Raw genomic sequence first — 21,712 nt, forward strand, 5'->3', positions numbered from 1 at the left:
AAAAGAAAATCTCTTTCGATGCATTTGGCCTCTCACAGCCAGAATTTTCCAGTTATATCATCCTCAACGCTCTCATCCATGTTAATCTAGAAGGTGCCCATATATTCTCCCATTTCTTAATTGTTCTCTTTTGGTACACATATTTTTCCATATCTATATTATTATTAACTGCATCTGTAACTTCCGTGATTGTGGGTACAGAAGATCCCTTCCAGTGAGCCGACACTCTTACGAGCTTGATATAATATTCGTGAGACTGCCAGCTGGTGTCCCTCCGAGAGCTGCAAATTCTCCACCCGACCCAGAAGAGCAATTTTGGGGTCTAGTACCATTTGACATTGATAGACCGTCTTAAGTAAATCAGTCACATCCCCCCAAAACCTACGTAGCCGGGGACAGTTCCAGGTCATGTGTATCAGATCCGCATTGGGCATTCCACACTTCCAACAATCAGCCTCTCTAGCATAGCCCATTTTCAACAGCCGTACAGGAGTTCGATAAACTCGAAGCAAAAAAAGTTGTGACACTCTCTGCGCCTCATTAACCGAGACTTTTGTGACTTCTTGCAATGCATCTTCCCATTCATCATCTGTTAAATCACCTACATCAACTTGCCACTTATTCTTCAACGCTTCCAAGCTTGCCACTTTCTTTTCCAACATTGTTGCATATATCATGGATATAATACCTCTTGATCCTCCTCCCCACACTACTCTATCCAACAGCGGAGTTTTGGCTGGGTTACCTAGTGGAATGAATCGCTGTTGTGTTTCACAAGCATGTCTCAGCTGGAGATATTGAAAAAATCTTGCATTAGGAATGGAAAACGTCTGTTTAAGATCATCAAAAGATCGAAACTCCCCTTCCGAATAAAGCTGTGATATTAGTTTAATCCCTCTCCTCTCCCATAGCTCAAAACCCTCCAATTTATTTAGCTCTGTACATGTCAAGTTTGTCCAAATCAGGGAATGCCCTATAACAAATATTTAATAGGTTAGAGTAGAGTAGGGCCCGGCCAAAAGAGTCTACCTTGTCGTCGTGGCAGATTAAAAAATCTTTTGGCTAAAATAATAGCTGCTGGCTATACGTGTGATCTGAAGATGGGAACTGTTATTGTGTGATTGGTGAGAAGTGGAATTTTTCCAAGGGAGAGCGGTGGGACTGTGGACAGTTCGAGGGGTGAAGGCGGGGCTGGGGTTGAGCCTGGGTGGAGTCTAAAGGGGGCCCTGAAAATTTTGCCAGTATGGGGCCCCAAAATTCCTAGTGGCAGCCTTGCATACATACATACATACATACACACATTGAGCTTCATATATTAGATTTACTGACTGTTAACATGGATTCTAAAGGGTAAGGAAGATGGAATGGCCCTGAGGAGGTAGAAAAACATACCGTAACTAGTTAGCCGTTATTGGTCATAACCATGGATCCCCAAGCTACTGCAATGCCTTGCATATAGAGTAAGTTACGTAGGTTATCAGAAGAACTATATTACATGCTATAGTACATTTCTAATTGGAGGTACAGTATTTGCTATTGCTAATATTATTATTACACCTACTACATATTGAGCTATGATCTTGAAGATGAGAATACCCCTTGAAAGAACACATTTTTCTTAGGCCTCTTTCACACTTCAGTTTTTTACAATCAGCCACAATCCGCCAGGTTTTGAAAAAAACGGATCCGCAATTTTCTTTTGAGGATCCGTTTTTTTCAAAACCTGGCGGATGCCGGACAAAAAAAATTCTCTCTCTCTCTTCCTTTAAAATTCTTCATTTGTCGGATCCGTCAAAAAAACGGACGGGTGCCATCCGTTCTCATCAGTACTAAAACGGATCCGCCATCCGTCCTTTTGGCGGATTGTGACTGATTCAAAAAACTGAAGTGTGAAAGAGGCCTTAGGGTAACCAAGATCTCATGCTAAAGTATAGTTTGGTATGAGGTAGATGGGTAATTTCGGACTCACCCATACTGTGTGCCTCCAATTCTTATTTTTCAGAAAAAAAGTTGCAGCATTTCACGGACCATTTACAGTATAGGATCTGTGAACATGGCTTTGCTGTGTGCACGAGCCCCTATATTTCTGCATATACTATCATTGGGCTTCCATGGGAGATGATCTGGGCACACAAAAGGGGGAAGGAAAAGTATTCAGAAAAGGGGAAAAGGGGAAAAATAGACATGTACAATAAACATGTGCAAGACAAGGGACACACAAGTACAGAAGGAGAGAGGACCCTGCCCGCGAGGGCTCACAGTCTACAGGGATGGGTGAGGATACACTAGGAGAGGGTAGAGCTGGTTGTGCGGTGGTTCAGTAGACTGAGGATCATTGCAGGCTGTAGGCTTGTCGGAACAGGTGGGTCTTCAGGTTCTTCTTGAAGGTTTCTATTGTTGGTGAGAGTCTGATGTGTTGCGGCAGAGAATTCCAGAGTATGGGGGAATAACGGGAGAAGTCTTGTATGCGATTGTGGGAAGAAGAGATAAGGGGGAGTAGAGAAGGAGATCTTGAGATGATCGAAGGTTGCGTGCGGGTAGGTACCGGGAGACCATGTCACAGATGTATGGAGGAGATAGGTTGTGGATGGCTTTGTATGTCATGGTTAGGGTTTTGAACTGGAGCCTCTGGACAATAGGAAGCCAGTGAAGGGCCTCGCATAGGGGGGAGGCTGGGGAATAGCGAGGAGAAAGGTGGATTAGTCGGGCAGCAGAGTGTGGGATGGACTGGAGTAGTGCCAGAGTGCTGGAGGGGAGGCCAGAAAGTAGGAGATTGCAGTAGTCGAGGCAGGAGATGATAAGAGCGTGCACTAGTGTTTTTGTGTTTCATGGTTGAGGAATGCGTGGATCCGGGAAATATTTTTTAGTTTGAGGCGGCAGGAGGAGGCAAGGGCATGGATATGTGGTTTGAAAGAGAGGGCAGAGTCAAGGATCACCCCAAGGCACCAAGCGTGCGGGATTGGGGAAAGCGAGCAACCATTCAAAAAAGTTCATTTTTTCCTCATTAATGTACATTCTGCCCCCCATCTTGACTGAAAAAACCAGAAATGTAGACATTTTTGCAAATTTATTAAAAAAGAAAAACTGAAATATCACATGGTCATAAGTATTCAGACCCTTTGCTCAGTATTGAGTAGAAGCACCCTTTTGAGCTAGTACAGCCATGAGTCTTCTTGGGAATGATGCAACAAGTTTTTCACACCTGGATTTGGGGATCCTCTGCCATTCTTCCTTGCAGATCCTCTCCAGTTCCGTCAGGATGGATGGTGAACATTGGTGGACAGCGATTTTCAGGTCTCCCCAGAGATGCTCAATTGGGTTTAGGTCAGGGCTCTGGCTGGGCCAGTCTAGAACGGTCACAGAGTTGTTCTGAAGCCACTCCTTTGTTATTTTAGCAGTGTGCTTAGGGTCATTGTCTTGTTGGAAGGTGAACCTTAGGCCAAGTCTGAGGTCCTGAGCACTCTGGAAGAGGTTTTCATCGAGGATATCACTGTACTTGGCCACATTCATGTTTCCTTCAATTGCAACCAGTCGTCCTGTCCCTGCAGCACAAAAACACCCCCATAGCATGATGCTGCCACCACCATGTTTCACTGTTGGGATTGTATTGGGCAGGTGATGAGCAGTGTCTGGTTTTCTCCACACATATCGCTTAGAATTATCACCAAAAAGTTCTATCTTCGTCTCATCAGACCAGAAAATCTTATTTCTCATAGTCTGGGAGTCCTTCATGTCTTTTTTTAGCAAACTCTATGCGGGCTTTCATATGTCTGGCACTGAGGAGAGGCTTCCATCGGGCCACTCTGCCATAAAGGCCCGACTGATGGAGGGCTGCAGTGATAGTTGACTTTATGGAACTTTCGACCATCTGCCTTACTGCATCTGTGGAGCTCAACCACAGTGATCTTGGGGTTCTTCTTTACCTCTCTCACCAAGGCTCTTTTCCCACGATTGCTCAGTTTGGCTGGACAGCCAGGTCTAGGAAGACTTCTGGTGGTCCCAAACTTCTTTCATTTAAGGATTATGGTGACCACTGTGCTCTTAGGAACCTTGAGTACTGCAGAAACTCTTTTGTAACCTTGGCCAGATCTGTGCCTTGCCACAATTCTGTCTCTGAGCTCCTTGGCCAGTTCCTTTGACCTCATGATTCTCATTTGGTCTGACATGCACTGCGAGCTGTGAGGACATATAGATGCAACAGCCCTGGTATGGGGCTATTCCGTTCACTGTTATCCACCCCCATGCAATGTCCACAGCCGATTGAATAACCACAGACAACAGGTCTAGGGGATAACAGCTGCTTTACTTCAGCAGAACGGGGAGATATAACATGGAGTAATGGTAACAGTTCACATGGGCAATCCACGGCCAATACAGTTCAGGATTGGATTCTGACACAGAATTGAGGTTCCGGAGCTTTAAGAACCTGTATTAGTTAGGAGCAGTACTTGCAGGTAATTATAAGAGAGTTCAAAGTCTCTTGGTGGCATAAAGGCAGAAGAGGGAATATATGGCAATTTGTACAGACCTGAAATCCTGTATTCATTTTCTCAGCTGGTCACAGTGCAGAAATATACTTGAAATATATAATGGATAATTTGCGGTGAGGCGGGGGACCCTCGATTTCCTCAACACGCAGAGTAATAGGTTCTTCTGTAGCCATTTAGTGTGACCTAATGCTGGAGAAGCACGCCTTAAACCGGACAGCGGGGATCCAGGGTTTAAAAAAAAAGGTTAAAAGTCTTCAGCCATCTTGCCTGTAGAAGTCAGAGGAAGATCCAAGACATTAGGCCTGGCTGTAAGTCTTGAGATGAAGAGAAAGATGAACTTCCAGGCTTGGAGCCTGGAGGGGGTCAAGAGACCCCTCACATGAGGTCTGCTCTGGGTCACATCTTGAACCAGACTCCCCAGGGAACTTTCCAGAACCCTGTCTTGTCTCCATAGAGACTGGAGGTAACTCCTCCCATAGAACCTTGGTGACAGGGTCACTGACCAATAGGATAACACTCAATTCTTGTGTCAGACTTCACATTGTGAGATTAATATATAAATCATGCATTTCACCAGCATATAGTGCCGGAACACACCAAATGAAAAGTGCACTTAATAGAACACTGAACCACCTCCCTGAGGAATATAAGAGATTAGTGAGTTTTTGATTCATTTAAACCGTATAACAGTAAGAGCATAATTATGGAGTGAGTTGCAGTGTACAGAAGGTAGTCATGGTGCAGGGTTCCTTAAAGGGACATACTCAGTCTGAACCGGGTCACTACATAGATAGGTGTGTGCCTTTACAAATCACGTCCTAAAACAGTTTAAATAAACATAGCTGGACTCCAGTGAAAGAGTAGAACCATTTCATAGTAACATAGTTTTGAAGGCTGAAGGGAGACCTTATGTCCATCTAGTTCAGCCTATTTTTAGTGCAGCTGTTCTGCATTGTTGATCCTGGGGAAGGCAAAAAACCCACAGAGTAGAAGCCAATTTTCTCCATAGGGAAAAAAATTCCTTCCCCTAAGCTGGGTCAGCCATCTATCTATAATATTCTGTTATTCGTAACCTTCTATACTGTTACTCACAAGAAAAGCATCCATTCCTTTCTTAAATTCATTCAGTGAGTTGGCCATCACCACTTCCTCAGGAAGAGAATTCCAGAGCCTCACTGCTCTTATCGTGAAGAACCCTGGAAGGAGGATCACAAGGAAATGGACAGCATGTGACTTAAATATGAGTGTCTGAGCAAAGGGTGTAAATACTTATGACCATGTGATATTTCAGTTTTTCTTTTTTTAATAAATTTGCAAAAATTTCTAAATTTCTGGGATTTTTCAGTCAAGATGAGGGGCAGAGTGTACATTCATGAGAAAAAAAATTATCTTTTTTGAATGTACCAAATGGCTGCAATGAAACAAAGAGTGAAACATTTAAAGGGGTCTGAATACTTTCCGTACCTACTGTATATCAATACTGAGTGAGAAGAGATGAGTGAACCTGAACTTAATACTTTGGTGTTCATGCTAGGCAGTTAGTGTCCGGCGCTAAATGGCTAACATGGACTTTCCCAGGCCGTCCACTGCAATGTCCTCCTTTGGAGGGGGGGAGGGTTGTGAGAGAGATAACTGTTGAGGCCACTGGTTGGTTGCAGCATCGGAAAGCTGGTGGTCGGGATGTCATCTCTCCTGGTCGAGTGGAAACCGTCAGCGCTGGAAATAGGGTTGGATTCCAGTGGTAATTATGGATTTTTTCTTTTATAGGGATGACTTTCACTAGTAACTTTAAAAACCCCCATAAAGCTATATTACAGATATCTTTCTAATCATCCCTTGGTTTTCAGCTTGATCTAAATTGTAGAAAACATGCAGCAAATTTATAAAACGCATGCAACATGTACTTGACCTGTTCACACAATGCGTTTGGGAAAAGTTTTTTTTTTACAAAAATATGATAAAAGCGTGCCAAGTTTACTGTATTTTTTGAAAATTGCAGCAGAAAAAGCATCGGGAACACATTATATGAAGACAACCTACTGTCTATACCATGATTATCATGGCTTTAGTGAAGTGCGGGACATTCACCATTCACACAGTGCACGGTATAGACACTAGTCGTGTTTCCAGTGCAGGCCAAAGAATAACAAACATTTCAGTGGTTGCTACGGATCAGCCATTCAGGTGATCTGATTTTCAGAACTATTCCTTAATGTTACTATCAGAATTGCTGTGAATAATCAATCTTCCTTAGTAACATTTGTAGTCATGGAAACCATGAGCAGGCAATGGTTGTTGCCATGGTTACAGATAATTTAAAGAATTCAATTTATTTTAGACTTAACGGCACATATAATCTTGTTAGATCTGGTGGAAGAAAAAGTCATGGCAGTGCTCACGGTAATCTACTGCTGAAAACTTAAAATTAGTATGTTCATGGTGCTTTATTGGGAGTACATCATAGAAGGGGAGAGGAAGGAGACTGAATCAAGCACTCACCACCACAAGTGGCGCACTACAGATCTCAAACGTTGTGTTCATACCCAGGGCCTGTAATGAGGAGAGCACTGACTCACCACCATAAGTGGCGCACTACAGATCTCAAACTTTGTGTTGATACCCAGGGCCTGTAATGAGGAGAGCACCAACTCACCACCACAAGTGGCACACTACAGATCTCAAACTTTGTGTTCATACCCAGGACCTGTAATGAGGAGAGCACCGACTCACTACCACAGGTGGTGCACTACAGATCTCAAACTTTGTGTTCATACCCAGGACCTGTAATGAGGAGAGCACCGACTCACTACCACAGGTGGTGCACTACAGATCTCAAACTTTGTGTTCATACCCAGGGCCTGTAATGAGGAGAGCACCAACTCACCACCACAAGTGGCGCACTACAGATCTCAAACTTTGTGTTCTTACCCAGGGCCTGTAATGAGGAGAGCACTGACTCACCACCATAAGTGGCGCACTACAGATCTCAAACTTTGTGTTGATACCCAGGGCCTGTAATGAGGAGAGCACCAACTCACCACCACAAGTGGCGCACTACAGATCTCAAACTTTGTGTTCATACCCAGGGCCTGTAATGAGGAGAGCACCGACTCACTACCACAGGTGGCGCACTACAGATCTCAAACTTTGTGTTCGTACCCAGGGCCTGTAATGAGGAGAGCACCGACTCACCACAAGTGACGCACTACAGATCTAAAACTTTTGTCATGACACTGGCTGTAAAATGCTTTTATATGAGCAGTATAAAAAATGGTTATGTACTGTATGGGGGTGTTGTATAGGTAGTGTAGGGACTATATCACTATATTGACATGTGTTATAGCAACATGACCTATCCTTTATTCTTTTAAATATAATAGGGAGCTCAATCACTTAAAGAGTAACCATCGTTTTAATCTTTATTTAATAAATTAATAGTACACATTAACATAAGCAACTCTGTAAAAAATCTCATCAGAGAAATCTGCTTCTTTGTCAGAATTTATCATTCATTATCAACATTCTCAATTCTGAAGTAAAACCTCTATTCAGTGAAGAGACTTTCCCATTACTGAGATAGGAGATGGCAGCTGGTGCTGATGAGATTCAATCTAGATAGTAGGGGGAGGAGCTCTGTCTCTAGCTCCTCCTATCTACCTAAAAATTTATTCATAACAACTGCCATTTCCTATCTCAGTAATAGTTAAGTCTGTGGTCCAAAATTCCAATTGAGAGGTGTAAGAAGCTTGTTGATGGTTATAGAAAGCGATTGATTGCAGCTATTTACTCCAAAGGGTGTGAAAACTTCTCCCAGCATCAATTTTAAGATCTCTGCACAGGTGTTCAAAGGGATTTAGATCTGGACTCATTGTTTGCCACTTCAGAACTCTCCAGCGCTTTGTTTCCATCCATTTCTGGGTGCTTCTTGAAGTATGTTTGAGGTCATTGACCTGCTGGAAGACCCATGACCTAGAACACACACCCAGCTTTCTGGGCACTACCTTGCAAGCCAAAATCCTTGGTAATATTCAGCTTTTATGATGCATTGCACACAGTCAAGGCACTCAGTGCCAAATGCAGCAAAACAAACCCAAAACATCTTTGAACCTCCACCATATTTTACTGCAGGCACTGTGTTCTATACTTTATAGGCCTCATTCTGTTTTTGGTAAACAGTAGAATGATGTGCATTACCAACAAGCACTATCTTGGTCTTGTCAGTCCATAAGACACTTTCCCGGAAGGATTTTGGCTTACTCATGTATATTTTGTAAACATGCAGTATAGCTTTTTTTAATGTCAGTGTGTCAACAGTGGTTTCCCCCTGGGTCTCCTGCCATAGCGTTTATTTATCTCCCAATGTCGACGGATAGTTTGCGCTGACACTGATGCACCCTGAGCCTGCAGGACAACTTAAGTTTCTTTCGAACTTGATTGGGGCTGCTTATCCATCACCTGGTCTATCCTGCATTGCAACCTTTACTCACCTTTTCTCTGCTGTCCACATGCAGGGAGATTAGCTACAGTGCCATGGGTTCTAAACTTCTTCATTATGTTGCGCACCTTGGACAAAGGAACATTAAGATCTCTTTGTAGATGGACTTGTAACCTTGATGTTGTTGATACTGTTCAACAATTTTGGTCCTCGAGTCCTCAGAGTTCTCTTCTCCTCTTTCTGTTCTCCATGCTTAGTGTGGCACACACATACACACAAAGAACAAATTTAGTCAATGTCTCCCCTTTTTATCTTGTTTTAGGTGTGATTTTCATATTGTCGACACCTGTTACTTGCCACAGGTGAATTTGAATGAGCATCATATGCTTGAAACAAAGTTGTTTACCCACAATTTTGGAATGGTGGCAACAATTTTATCAGGCCCATTTGGGGGTTTTCTGTGAAATTATGTCCAATTTACCTTTTTTTCTCAGTTTTTTTGAGTTGCTCCAATACACACAAAGGAAATAATCATGTGTATAACAAAACATGTGTAATTGCATTAATTTTCTGGGATAAATATGTCATTTTCAGGAACAACTTCAATATATATCTTGATTATCTGGTTCTAATTATCATAACACAACATAGGTAATATGACATCAAAAAGAGGCAGAGGGGTCAGGTTAGTGAGCTGACAGCAGGCACAGAGGTTTTATGCAGTCAAAATCTGCTCTTTTGGCAGTAGTGAAGCTGCTTACAAATAGCAGGTTTGGCTGCTTTTTTGTGCACTGTTGCTGTGTTTTTCTGGTACAGATTATATGTATCATTTATCTAAAAAAAACAACAAGCGTCTACATGAGAGTTCAGAAATCTCATAGCATTTTCTGGTATTGTAAAAAGCATCTTTTAATTTGCCTACAAAATCCACCAAAACACGCAGCAAAAACGCAAAGTGTGAACATAACCTTAGGGTATGTGTACATGGTGCGGATTCTGCTGCGGTTCTGCAACGTTTCTGCACCTGCGGGTCCGCAGCAGATTCTGCTGCGCTGTACAGTACCTTTATTTCCTATGGAAATTAAAAAACGCTGTGCACATGCTGCAGATTTTTCCGCGGTTTACAATCCGCAGCATGTCAATTGTTTGGTGCAGAAATGCTGCAGTTTTACACCTCATCCATTATGAGGTGTAAAACCGCAGGCAAAACCGCAGATAAACCGCAGGTCTTTTGTCCTGCGGATTTACCTGCGGTTTTCTCTCCAAAATCCGCACACCAAAAAAACTACGTGTGCACATAGCCTTAGAGGTATGAGGGCTGCAGGGTCTCATAGACGGATCGTTAGGGTCTTAATTAGGCACTGTGAGAATCATGTGGGAATAGTGGATGAGGGCAGGTATATCTCGCCCAGATTCCTTTCCTATGTGGCCTAGTCTGGTCAGTATCTCACCTGGTGACTAATGAATAATGGGAGGCGGATATAAAAGGATGCCAGGTGGTTGTGTAAGTGTCTCAGCCTGGGAACACAGAGAGCCTGTCTGTGTGAGAGACACACGTGAGTGAAAGCAGTGCCCACTGCAACTGTGGTTTGTTGGCTGGACGGACGGGAGAAGCCCGCCAGTTGGTAGTTAGATTGTACCTTGTTTAGTTAGTGCTGGACAGGCAAGGATTTGTTTTATGTTTTATTTCATTTATGCATTGCTTTCACCATTAATAAACCTGACCCAGTGTCAGTTACACCCGAATCCCAGCTCTGCGCCTGAGTTTCATGCTGAACGCACGTGACCTTTGACCCTAGCAAAGGCGATCCCGGAGTGTTTTATCACAGCACATAACGCACTGACAGCAGTTTTAATAACAGGGAGTTTTATGACAGGTTCCATTTAAAGTTTATCTCAAACCAGTTTCATAGTACAACGCCATACATTATTACATAGATCTGCTCTCCTTGTCTGTATGGCTGTACAATCCTGATAATTAAAGGAGCATTTTATGAGATACCAGATATAGAAAGAAAGCGCTCATGGGTCCAAGCGTAGTTAAGGGCCCGTTACACACAGCGATCTCGCTGGCGGGATCGCTGATTTTGTGACACATCAGCGATCTCTCCAGCGAGATCGCTGTGTGTGACATCCAGCAGCGATCGGCCCCCCCGCGGGGTATCGCTGATCGTGCTTGATCGTCCTGGCCCGTTTTTTCATCACTGGTCTCCCGCTGGCCAGCGCGCATGGTTGCATGTGGCAGCGGCAGCCAGCGATGAGCGACGCTGCACGCTGGTTACCAATGTAAACATCGGGTTTCTAAGGGCCACGGGGCCCTTAGAAACCCGATGTTTACCCTAGATACCAGCATGCACTGCAGGCAGGGCGGGAAGTGGAGGCAGAGCGGCGCACAGACCGGAGTAGCTCTGCTATCTGCTACTCCAGTCTGTCAGACCGGAGTAGCAGATAGCAGAGCTACACCGGTCTGTCTGTGCCGCTCTGCCTCCACCTCCCACCCTGCCAGCAGTGCACGCTGGTATCTAGGGTAAACATCAGGTTTCTAAGGGCCCCGCAGCCCTTAGAAACCCGATGTTTACGTTGGTAACCAGCGTGCTCGCTGGTCCTGATCGCTGGAGGGGCTGTCTATGTGACAGCTCACCAGCGATCAGCTAACAATGTCCCAGAAATCCCATCCACGTCGGATCGTTGGTGGGATCGCTGGGACATCGTTACGTGTAAGGGTACCCTTAGTCTCTGCCCACCCAACCTGACTGATAACTGCAGCTTGTAATGAACAGAGTGAAATCTCAGCAGGGAGGAGGGACACTGAGAGCTTCAATCTGGCTGGGTGGTAGGAGAGGAGATGGAGATTCCCCTTTCAAAAAGGATTATACAATCCTTCTGACATAGATTTTCACAGCAAGTATGCCAGCATCATCAGGTTTAAGAGATCTATTCATTCATTTATTCAGTTTGTATTGTGAAATCTGGGGATAGTTCAGCTTTAACATTTGATATATTTTACCTAATAGTTTATTCCTCACCCCTCTATCTTATAAAAAGTGATTTAAATGAAACCAACAGCAATAAATATCTTCCCTTTAATCCGACCCCCCAGGCTCAGGAGATTGCAGGGCTGAGTGGCTCTCTGTGTAATCATTCCTGACACCAGCATTCTTCACTTTTACATGTTTATGCTTCTTGCAGATGAGCATATTGCACAGAAGTTGTTCTCAAGTTTGTTTACAGGGAACAACGCTCCATTTATTCAGCAGCAAACTCTTCAGGTTGGAGACTCTAAAAAGAGGTGTCTGAGAGTGCGACGTGCTTCGAATCCATTCTGAGGATGAAATCTGACTTGGGAGAGTTCTGCTGTGGTTTGTAAATGACTATGCAGCAATAATGTGACCACATCATGTATCACACAGGGAGGATTATTCCTCATGGGTAGACACTAGTAGTGTAGCCGTACATGCTGCTCGTGACCGATGTGTGGCAGCCCTGAGGGTCCAGTCACCACAGAGGTACTGCACCTCAGCCAGAGGTGTGGTATCCCACTCTCGGATAAGGAGGGGGCACTACCCAGTACTCACATACTAGCACCCAACATCACACCTCTCCAGGCCGGGGGGAACTAGGTAGAGGGTGTGGGTGGAGGAAGTGGATAAGGGTAGGAGACCATGAGGTAGAGTGACAGTTGGGGGAGAAGTCAGGGAGAAGAGTTCAGTTGGTGGAGGGGTCTGGAGGAGTGAGGAGCTCGTCCCAGGACAAGAGAGGAGTGACATAGGAGTCGGAGAGGGGCTTCAGAGAGAAAGAAGGGGTCCTAGTGGCATGGGAACTGAAGAATCCACCCCTGGCGCCCGAATTCATGCCAACTGTAGTCGGGTGGAGGGACCAGGTCGCAGTGTGGACCGGCCCCAGACTAATGGAGAGACTTTAGGACTCAGCTAGCTAACTGGAGGCTGTGGTATCTGTATGTGGACAGCCAAATCCACACACAATCACTAAAAAGGCAGCCACATAGGGTCAAGGGGAACAGGAGATCGTTGCCCGACAGGACCTGAGCCTGCTGGCTTGGGACACTGTGTGTGAGGCGCAGGGCAGGAGGGCGTGAGCTAGCGCAGAGAGACGACCTAGGAAGGTACATAAGAAAGAGGTCCGCTAAGTGCTCCCAAAATTACCCGAGAGCTGGCTGGACCACCGACCCGGAGGACACAGCACCCCTGATGGTGATTGTAACCTGAAAGACCATGAGTAAAAGTGTAAAGACTGCACCCTGCTGTGTCCTTAGATTTATTTACTGCGTCATCTACCCTGCACTACAACCATTACCATCATCTTTAACCCTAGAACTGCCCTGGGGCCTAGCTCTTCCCATGGAGAGCTGGAACATCTCTGCTACGTCACCAACCGCCCCAGTGGACCTGAATCGCAGCATTGGCCATCTTCTTATTGCCGATCACCACCAGTGGCGTCATGACTTAATACCATGTAAATAACCCCCATACATCTTGATTGGACGCCCAGGGCCACAGACTGGGTCACTGCTGCCGTGACATACCCCGAAGAACTGACTGGCCCGGTTATGAGTACCCCCGGCCCTAGTGGGCGCTCCAGATGCATTTCAAGGTTTATGAAAGGGAAATTACAAATATCAGCGACTTGCAGAGTCAGTGTCATGGGGAAATCAATTTGATACTGATTTGAACTCTATCTTCACTTAAATGTATAAAATATCATTATACCAATTTGACCATGAAGCCAACGAGCTAATTACATAATGACTTATGGCCTGACTCATTGCTATATTACCAAGTATCACTGGACTGCTATTAGTATCTATTTTGGTTGCGAAACTGCTCATGTGAGGGCCATTGTCCGACAATCTCTAAGGACTTAAGTAGGGATGATAGGGAGAGTTAATAAATCATAGCTCTTCTTTCAGTTTGCTTTGCACAAAAGATAATCATTCTCAGTATCCTTGTCCTGTGTAAACAGAACAATGCCGAGAACAATGGCAGCCTATGCAAAATAAATGATTGTTCAGTGCGCATCTGAATTTTACTTATTTCTGATTTTACTCACGTATATAGCGCCATGAATTTCTTTAGCACTTTACAGAAATCATTATCACTGTCCATATTGGGGCTCACAATCTCAATTTCCTATCAGTATGTCACTTTGGAGTGTGGGAGGAATCCAGAGAATCTGGAGAAAACTCACGGAAACACGAAGAGAACATACAGACTTCTTGCAGATATTGTCTTTGGTGGGATTTGAACCTAGGACCCCAGCGCTGCAAGGCTGCAGTGCTAACCACTGAGCATTGTGTCCCTGTGTAAACAAGCTGCTAAATAACTGCCAATCAGTAAATATTTACCAATAGGCGATCAACCAATGCTACAAAATTGGGTAATGTAAATTGGATAATGTAAACCCACCTTTAATACGGTTGTCCCTTGTTAAGGTACTGTCACACTAAGCGATATCGCTAGTAATATCGCTATAACTTGTGACGTTATAGCGATATTGCTAGCGATATCGCTGTGTCTGATACTTACCTACAACCGGCTCCCCTGCTGGTTATCGCTGATCACGTGAGAACGTCCAGGACTGTTTCTTGTCGTCAGCTTCCTGCGGCGCTTCCTGTGGAGCGACGAGCGTGGAGCCGGGCGGGAGGACGCAGGATCGCCTGGTGTGACAGGTAAGTAGCGATCCCCGTCCCCAGCGATGTCGCTGGTGAGATCTGCCTGTGTGGCAGCTCACTAGCGACCACTTAGCGATGTACCAGCGATCCTGACCGCGTCATATCGCTGGTCGGGATCGCTGGTACATCGCTAAGTGTGACAGTACCTTTAGGCTACAAGTCTGCAGTCACTATGTGACTGCAGAATGATGAATTCTCTGGTGTCGGTGTGTGACTGTAAGTATATAATTTGCATACATGCGGTCATGTGCCGACTAGTTGGGAGCGGCCCCACTCAATGCAAGTTTATTGATTGAGATCAGACATGTCTAGTTGGAATGTGGCGGGAAGTATACAAATCACATACTGGCGGTAACATGGCCAACCTCTCCCGGCACCAGATAATATGAAATGCGTACAATGTGAGGATTCACAAGTCTGCAGTCACATAGAGTGATTGCAGACTTGTAGCCTAAGGCCGGACAACTCTATTAAAGTCCATTTAGAATACAAGCCTATTGTGGGCGAACGATCTTTGGAACACTTGCTTCACAATATTCAAGCAGTTATAAACAGACTGTAGATCACCCTACAAAAGAGCAAGATGTATATTATTTGGCAAGAGAATCTATCGTTTCCCAATAATCAGGCAGTCTTAAAAAGGCTTCAAATGAGCAAAACATTTTTTACTTGTCAAGTGAAAAGATCTTTTGGTTTTCACAAAAGATAATCTATCTTGGCAGCACATTGATTTATGCAACTAGGTCCTGTGCAGCAAAAGACAATGGCAGCTTATGCACATGGAAAGATCTATGTCTATGTAAACAGGCATTAAAGAACCACCTGCTGGGAAACAGTGTCCAGATCAAAGATCAGATAGCGCTGAACACTGCACAGTGTGAATGGATCCTAAAGGAGCATTTATGTTACTTGATTTAAGCGACGACCAACCAGTAAATATGTACAAATTGGTGGTCGTTTAATAACAGGCAGACCACACTTAAGATTCTCGACCGCGCAAGGTCCTGTTTACACACAACGATGCGCTGCCAAGAACAATGATAATTAGTGCAAACCAAAAGATCATTTTACTCAATGAACGAACATTTTGCTTATTTACCAGGTGTACGCTGGCCTGTTTAGACTGCCCAATCATCGTGAACAAGTCTTCATGATAATTGTTCAGAGTAAATTGTCTTTAAAGGGGTGATACGGTACCTAAAATGTCCTTCCTAAATATCTATCTTTACACTCTAGTCACTTTTGTAACTGACTTTATTGTGCAATACCCTACACTTTTCCCTAGCCAGCTTATCTCTATTTTTTTATATATTTTTTTTTTACCAAGCTTGCTGTGACGTTTCATTTGAGAGGAGTCTTAAATAGGACATCACAGGACACCAACATAAATGAACACTTAGGGCCCACAGCATCTGTCACCTCCCTGAAATAGGTCGTCATCATTGGGCAGCACTGGTGTCACTCACATTGCTTCTATCACTGCTCCTTATGACAATTCATTTGAGCTGCTAGAAGCTGTGAGGCAATGCTGGTGTCACTCACTGCTTCTATCTCTGCCCCTGATTAAATCTTCTTTAAAAGTTAGGAGCAGTGGTGGAGGAGATAGAAGCAGAGTGTCAGCACTGCACTCACCTCTACCACAGCTTCTATCACCATGGATCCAGGACGTCTTAAGAGGGTGACGATGCAAGAAACTGTAGCAAGTAACAGCAGTGCTGCCACCTGATAGTGTCCTGTTCCATGAGAGGCCAAAGATGCTATAGGGAAGTGAGTGCAGCCCCAGCCTCCTGTGACGTACTGTTTGAGACTCCATTCAAATGGAAAGTCGCAGGAAGGGAATTAAAAAAAACCCATACAAAAGGATTAGCTAAATGCAGATAGCTGAATAACCTTTGACTGATCTGCAAGTTATCACCTACCTAAAATCTTTTTCATGCAGCATTTGTCTGCTCTATACTCGCCCCCACAAAATATTGAAAAAGTAAAACTCTTTTCAACAATTAACTGAGCATACAATATATTATTTCACTTAACTGCACTATGATAAGATCGCAAAAGGAATCACACAAAGGATTTAGAATAACATGCACAGGAATAAAAAAGAAAAGGCAGCCACATCAGGAGCATGAAATCTCAAGAGATCTGACTCACAGTACAATAAACTAGCACATTTTTACTCCTTCGCTCACAGTTCCATGATGTTGAAGAACAGGAACAGAACCGCACTGTATAAATCACTGTACGGGTTTTGATAAACGTACCTGAATCCTGTTCTGTACTTGCATATGAATCCCCCCAAAGTTTAAAAAAAAAAAAAAGTTGAATGCTTCCTAAAAGCATTTCTTCTTTGTGAGCATATCTCTGCGCACTCTGACCAACCCTGTACGACAGAGCATAGATGCTGCCTAGCTTAGGTATACTGTTGTACAGACTTTGTGCAAGTGTGTAAATCCAGGTACATAGCACTACAAGGTGCACATACCATGCATTGCACAGTGCATCTGAATCATTATTCTTGACCCCAACTGAATTGTGTCTCCATGTGACACTGTGCTCTTCCCTAAAAGCAATAATTAATGTGGAGAACCTTTCCATAGCACTGCATTCATTGTAAAAACTAAAGACTTTGTAACTTGGTATAGTACCTGCACCAGTAGTTTGAGCCGTGTGATCCTCTGAAATGGCAAGATGAGGAAAGAGGAAAATGGGAGACCTCTGCAAATCGGATTTGTTTCCAAATGTGCCACTGCTTCCCGAAATTCTGTCCTTTCTTGACTGACAAACACAAGCAGATACAAAAGACAAATATTATTATTGGAGACAAATCTTTTCAAGGTCTTTGCTTAAAGTCATGGTGATTTATTTTCAGAAGTCAAAAATATCCATAACATAGAACTGCTTACACAGATCGCTTAGGCATTACACAATAATCTGAAAAAATCTCATTCAAGTAAGATAATGACCATCTGTGGTTTAGGGCTCGTAAAGCTGGACTGCAAAATTTCCATAGCAGTATGCTACCTGTATTAAAGTGAATCTGAGGTCTCCATCTTTGGTACCAGAGACAGAGTGCTACACAGGGATACTGAGGTTTCTTTTATAGAGCATTTTAGGTGAATGGTGTCCATTTAAATTGCATTTGAATAGACTTGTGGACATTTCTGCTGCAGAAGAATATGGAAAAACCTCATGGTGTAGTGGGACTTGCACACAAAATGTATGTGCACATAATGTCTTTTTCAGGTGGATCCTGCCTGAAACTCGCCTGAAAAAGCACAGTGAAACCAAAACTCAAAACGAACATAATGCACAGCAATGTAAAAACGACGTTGCCGTGAAACGGTTAAAAGAAGTAGTATAAGCAAAGTCGCTTATTGAAATATACTGCTGAGTACCCTTAAGGATATGTGTATAGAACATCTTTTTCAGGCACATTCTGCCTGGAACCTGCCTGAAAATGAGCTAAAAAAAATCCAAATAGAATGAACATATTCACAGCAATGTCAAAACTACTTGCTGTGCATGCAGTGTGTTCTGCCTTTTGTAACTAGTATTAATCACTTCCGGCTTTGAGAGCAGTGACACGGCTAAAAAGAAGTATCCAGTCCATCATTCTGGCAGCTTGGCCACAATGTTTTATGTATATGAAATAAAAAAAAAAAATGCTGGCAGCAAAACCATCAAAAAAAAGTATCAGAAAAGAGTGTTCAGGAAAAGGTTGTCTGCGTTTTCCTGAAATGTCTTCTGCTTCTAAAATGATGCGAGTATGCTGGTGTTTAAATGACGACGTGTGCACATTCCCTAAGTGTTCATTTATGCTTGAGGTCTCTAAAAGAGGTGTCAGTTAGTGGTCTATGAGTTACAAGGGTCTCCAAAGTAAAACATTGCATTATACAGGTTCCAGGCTTGGGTCTCAGTGGGAAGTTGTTTATGGACTAAGCTTAAGATGGTGGTCCAGTGGAGTCATTGACAGAAAACAGAGAACTTGAAAATGTTAAGGAACTGCATTATGTATTAGATAAGAAAGTTTAACAACATTTAGTATTCAACAGATTATATTTTTATTTTAATAATGTTTAGCCAAGAGAAAAAAATAGGGTACCATATTAACCAATTGGCAATGCTCCACAATTTTGCATATTAAAGCACCACTCCTGCATTTTTTTGCATTTCACTACTGGAGTGGTGCCACCAATCTAAGTTCCCTGCACCTAGTATCATATATTACTAGCCAACATTTTCTTCTGTTGTCGGCGTCGCTCAGGTCGGTCTTCTGCAGATTGTGACCTGCCAGTTTGCTCCAATGTTTGGTGGGCGAGCTGGAGTCACTACTCGATGTAAGTCTATGAGAGCCAGAACAAGGCCAGAATCAAGACTCATAGACTTACATCGAGCGCTTGTGACCATTACCTCTAATTTCTGGTGAGTCAGAAGTTGTGGTCATAACTGGCAGATCGGGACTGGAGTGACGCCGGGAACAGCTGAAGACTGAGGCTGATGAGTATAATACTAGGGTCGGGGAATTTACATTAGTGCAACCAATCCAGTGCTGAAATAAAATACAAAGCTGGAGTGGTGCTTTAACTAAATAATATGGATGAAGGAACGGAATTCTTTAGTAATACCACAGCGGATCAAGAAGGACGACCCTAACAGAAAATTATATAACCTTACCAAATGAATAATACCTAGATCTGGAAAACTCTGGCTGACTTTTTACTGTCTCTATTTCCAATAAAGTACAAAATCACACTGCTGCTATATGTGATGTCTTAGGACGATGTCTCCATCTGTAGCCAGAAGCCATGTTCACACACAGCAATCACCAATTAAGGCATAAGCTACTTTGAGAATCAAAAAAGATAGCTCATCTGCACTGCCCCATTGAATAACACTGGTGCAGATGCTGTCTGTTATTTCCACTGACTGCATTCAAACTGAAAATAAGGTCATACGAGCAAAATCAATAGTCAGGTTCATTAATTACAGTCAGGTCTGCAGCCATGTTTTTTGATTATTTGAATTCTCATAGCACATTAAAATAAAAAGCCATATATAATGTTGTTCTGGTTAAAATGAATTAGAAAAAAAAGAAAAGCAAGATGATAGCTGGATTACACCGCTGAAGGACATTTAATGACAAAAAAATGGACACCACAAAACAGGAAAGCTTACAAAGGTATATAGCTAGGGCATAGTGGGGAATCGCATTCTCAAAATATTACATCATGTTATGGCAAGTGCTACCTTATTGCCACTGAGTTCCTATGAAAAAGTCATCTACCTTGCTATCTTTTGTCACATCATAGATTTGTCTGATACGAGTGGTGGTCTGTAAATGGATACACCCACCAATTCCCAGTTCCTTTGACACTTTTTGAGATTTCCAGAACTTGGAATCTCTAAGACAGTAATTTTTTTTTTAAAAAAAGCTATTGAATTATTTGATGAAGACGTACCAACTACACTCATTGTAAGAAGAGTTTGGGCTTTTGGGCTCAGATTCATCTGTGATAAAAACGTACGAGTGCAATCCGATAAAAAATTGGATTGCTCTGACCAATGTTAATCTAAGGCTGGAGTCACACACAACGAATAAAAAATCGGTCCCATTTTAACGGTCCGAAATCGCACAAAAGTATCTTAACCAGTGATCCGTTTTTGATGTGATTTTTCTTCATTGTTGCGATTTTAATCGCATGTAAGGATCCGTTTGACATCCGTCTGGCAAGATTTTCTCGCAGGATAGCAAAATGGACATATAATGGAGCCCAATGGCAGGTTTCCGCACCCAAACGAATTAATAGATCTAGACACACTAAATACATATATATATATATATATATATATATATATATATATATATATATATACAGTGCCTACAAGTAGTATTCAACCCCCTGCAGATTTAGCCGGTTTGATAAGATGCAAATAAGTTAGAGCCTTCAAACTTCACACAAGAGCAGGATTTATTAACAGATGCATAAATCTTACAAACCAAAAAGTTATGTTGCTCAGTTAAATTTTAATAAATTTTAAACATACAAGTGTGGGTCAATTATTATTCAACCCCTAGGTTTAATATTTTGTGGAATAACCCTTGTTTGCAATTACAGCTAATAATCGTCTTTTATAAGACCTGATCAGGCCGGCACAGGTCTCTGGAGTTATCTTGGCCCACTCCTCCATGCAGATCTTCTCCAAGTTATCTAGGTTCTTTGGGTGTCTCATGTGGACTTTAATCTTGAGCTCCTTCCACAAGTTTTCAATTGGGTTAAGGTCAGGAGACTGACTAGGCCACTCCAACACCTTGATTTTTTGCCTCTTGAACCAGGCCTTGGTTTTCTTGGCTGTGTGCTTTGGGTCGTTGTCTTGTTGGAAGATGAAATGACGACCCATCTTAAGATCCTTGATGGAGGAGCGGAGGTTCTTGGCCAAAATCTCCAGGTAGGCCGTGCTATCCATCTTCCCATGGATGCGGACCAGATGGCCAGGCCCCTTGGCTGAGAAACAGCCCCACAGCATGATGCTGCCACCACCATGCTTGACTGTAGGGATGGTATTCTTGGGGTCGTATGCAGTGCCATCCAGTCTCTAAACGTCACGTGTGTGGTTGGCACCAAAGATCTCGATCTTGGTCTCATCAGACCAGAGAACCTTGAACCAGCCTGTCTCAGAGTCCTCCAAGTGATCATGAGCAAACTGTAGACGAGCCTTGACATGACGCTTTGAAAGTAAAGGTACCTTACGGGCTCGTCTGGAACGGAGACCATTGCGGTGGAGTACGTTACTTATGGTATTGACTGAAACCATTGTCCCCACTGCCATGAGATCTTCCCGGAGCTCCTTCCTTGTTGTCCTTGGGTTAGCCTTGACTCTTCGGACAAGCCTGGCCTCGGCACGTGAGGAAACTTTCAAAGGCTGTCCAGGCCGTGGAAGGCTAACAGTAGTTCCATAAGCCTTCCACTTCCGGATGTTGCTCCCAACAGTGGAGACAGGTAGGCCCAACTCCTTGGTTTTGTACCCCTTGCCAGCCTTGTGACCCTCCACGATCTTGTCTCTGATGGCCTTGGAATGCTCCTTTGTCTTTCCCATGTT

The 21,712-nt window shown here is 43.4% G+C and overlaps 1 protein-coding gene across 5 annotated transcripts in view; it reads right to left on the bottom strand.

Moving 5' to 3' along the window:
- NGEF (neuronal guanine nucleotide exchange factor) overlaps positions 1-21,712 on the bottom strand; it is a 257,073-nt gene that overhangs the window by 39,270 nt on the left and 196,091 nt on the right. For all 5 annotated transcript variants that reach the window (XM_073581245.1, XM_073581246.1, XM_073581247.1 and 2 more), the window contains one exon: positions 17,260-17,389. In XM_073581245.1, coding sequence (XP_073437346.1) covers positions 17,260-17,389 — 130 coding nt within the window. The remainder of the gene's footprint in view (positions 1-17,259; positions 17,390-21,712) is intronic.

Source organism: Dendrobates tinctorius, unplaced genomic scaffold (genome assembly GCF_039654945.1).
Source record: "Dendrobates tinctorius isolate UK_male_01 unplaced genomic scaffold, ASM3965494v1 ptg000069l, whole genome shotgun sequence".
NCBI lineage: Eukaryota > Metazoa > Chordata > Amphibia > Anura > Dendrobatidae > Dendrobates > Dendrobates tinctorius.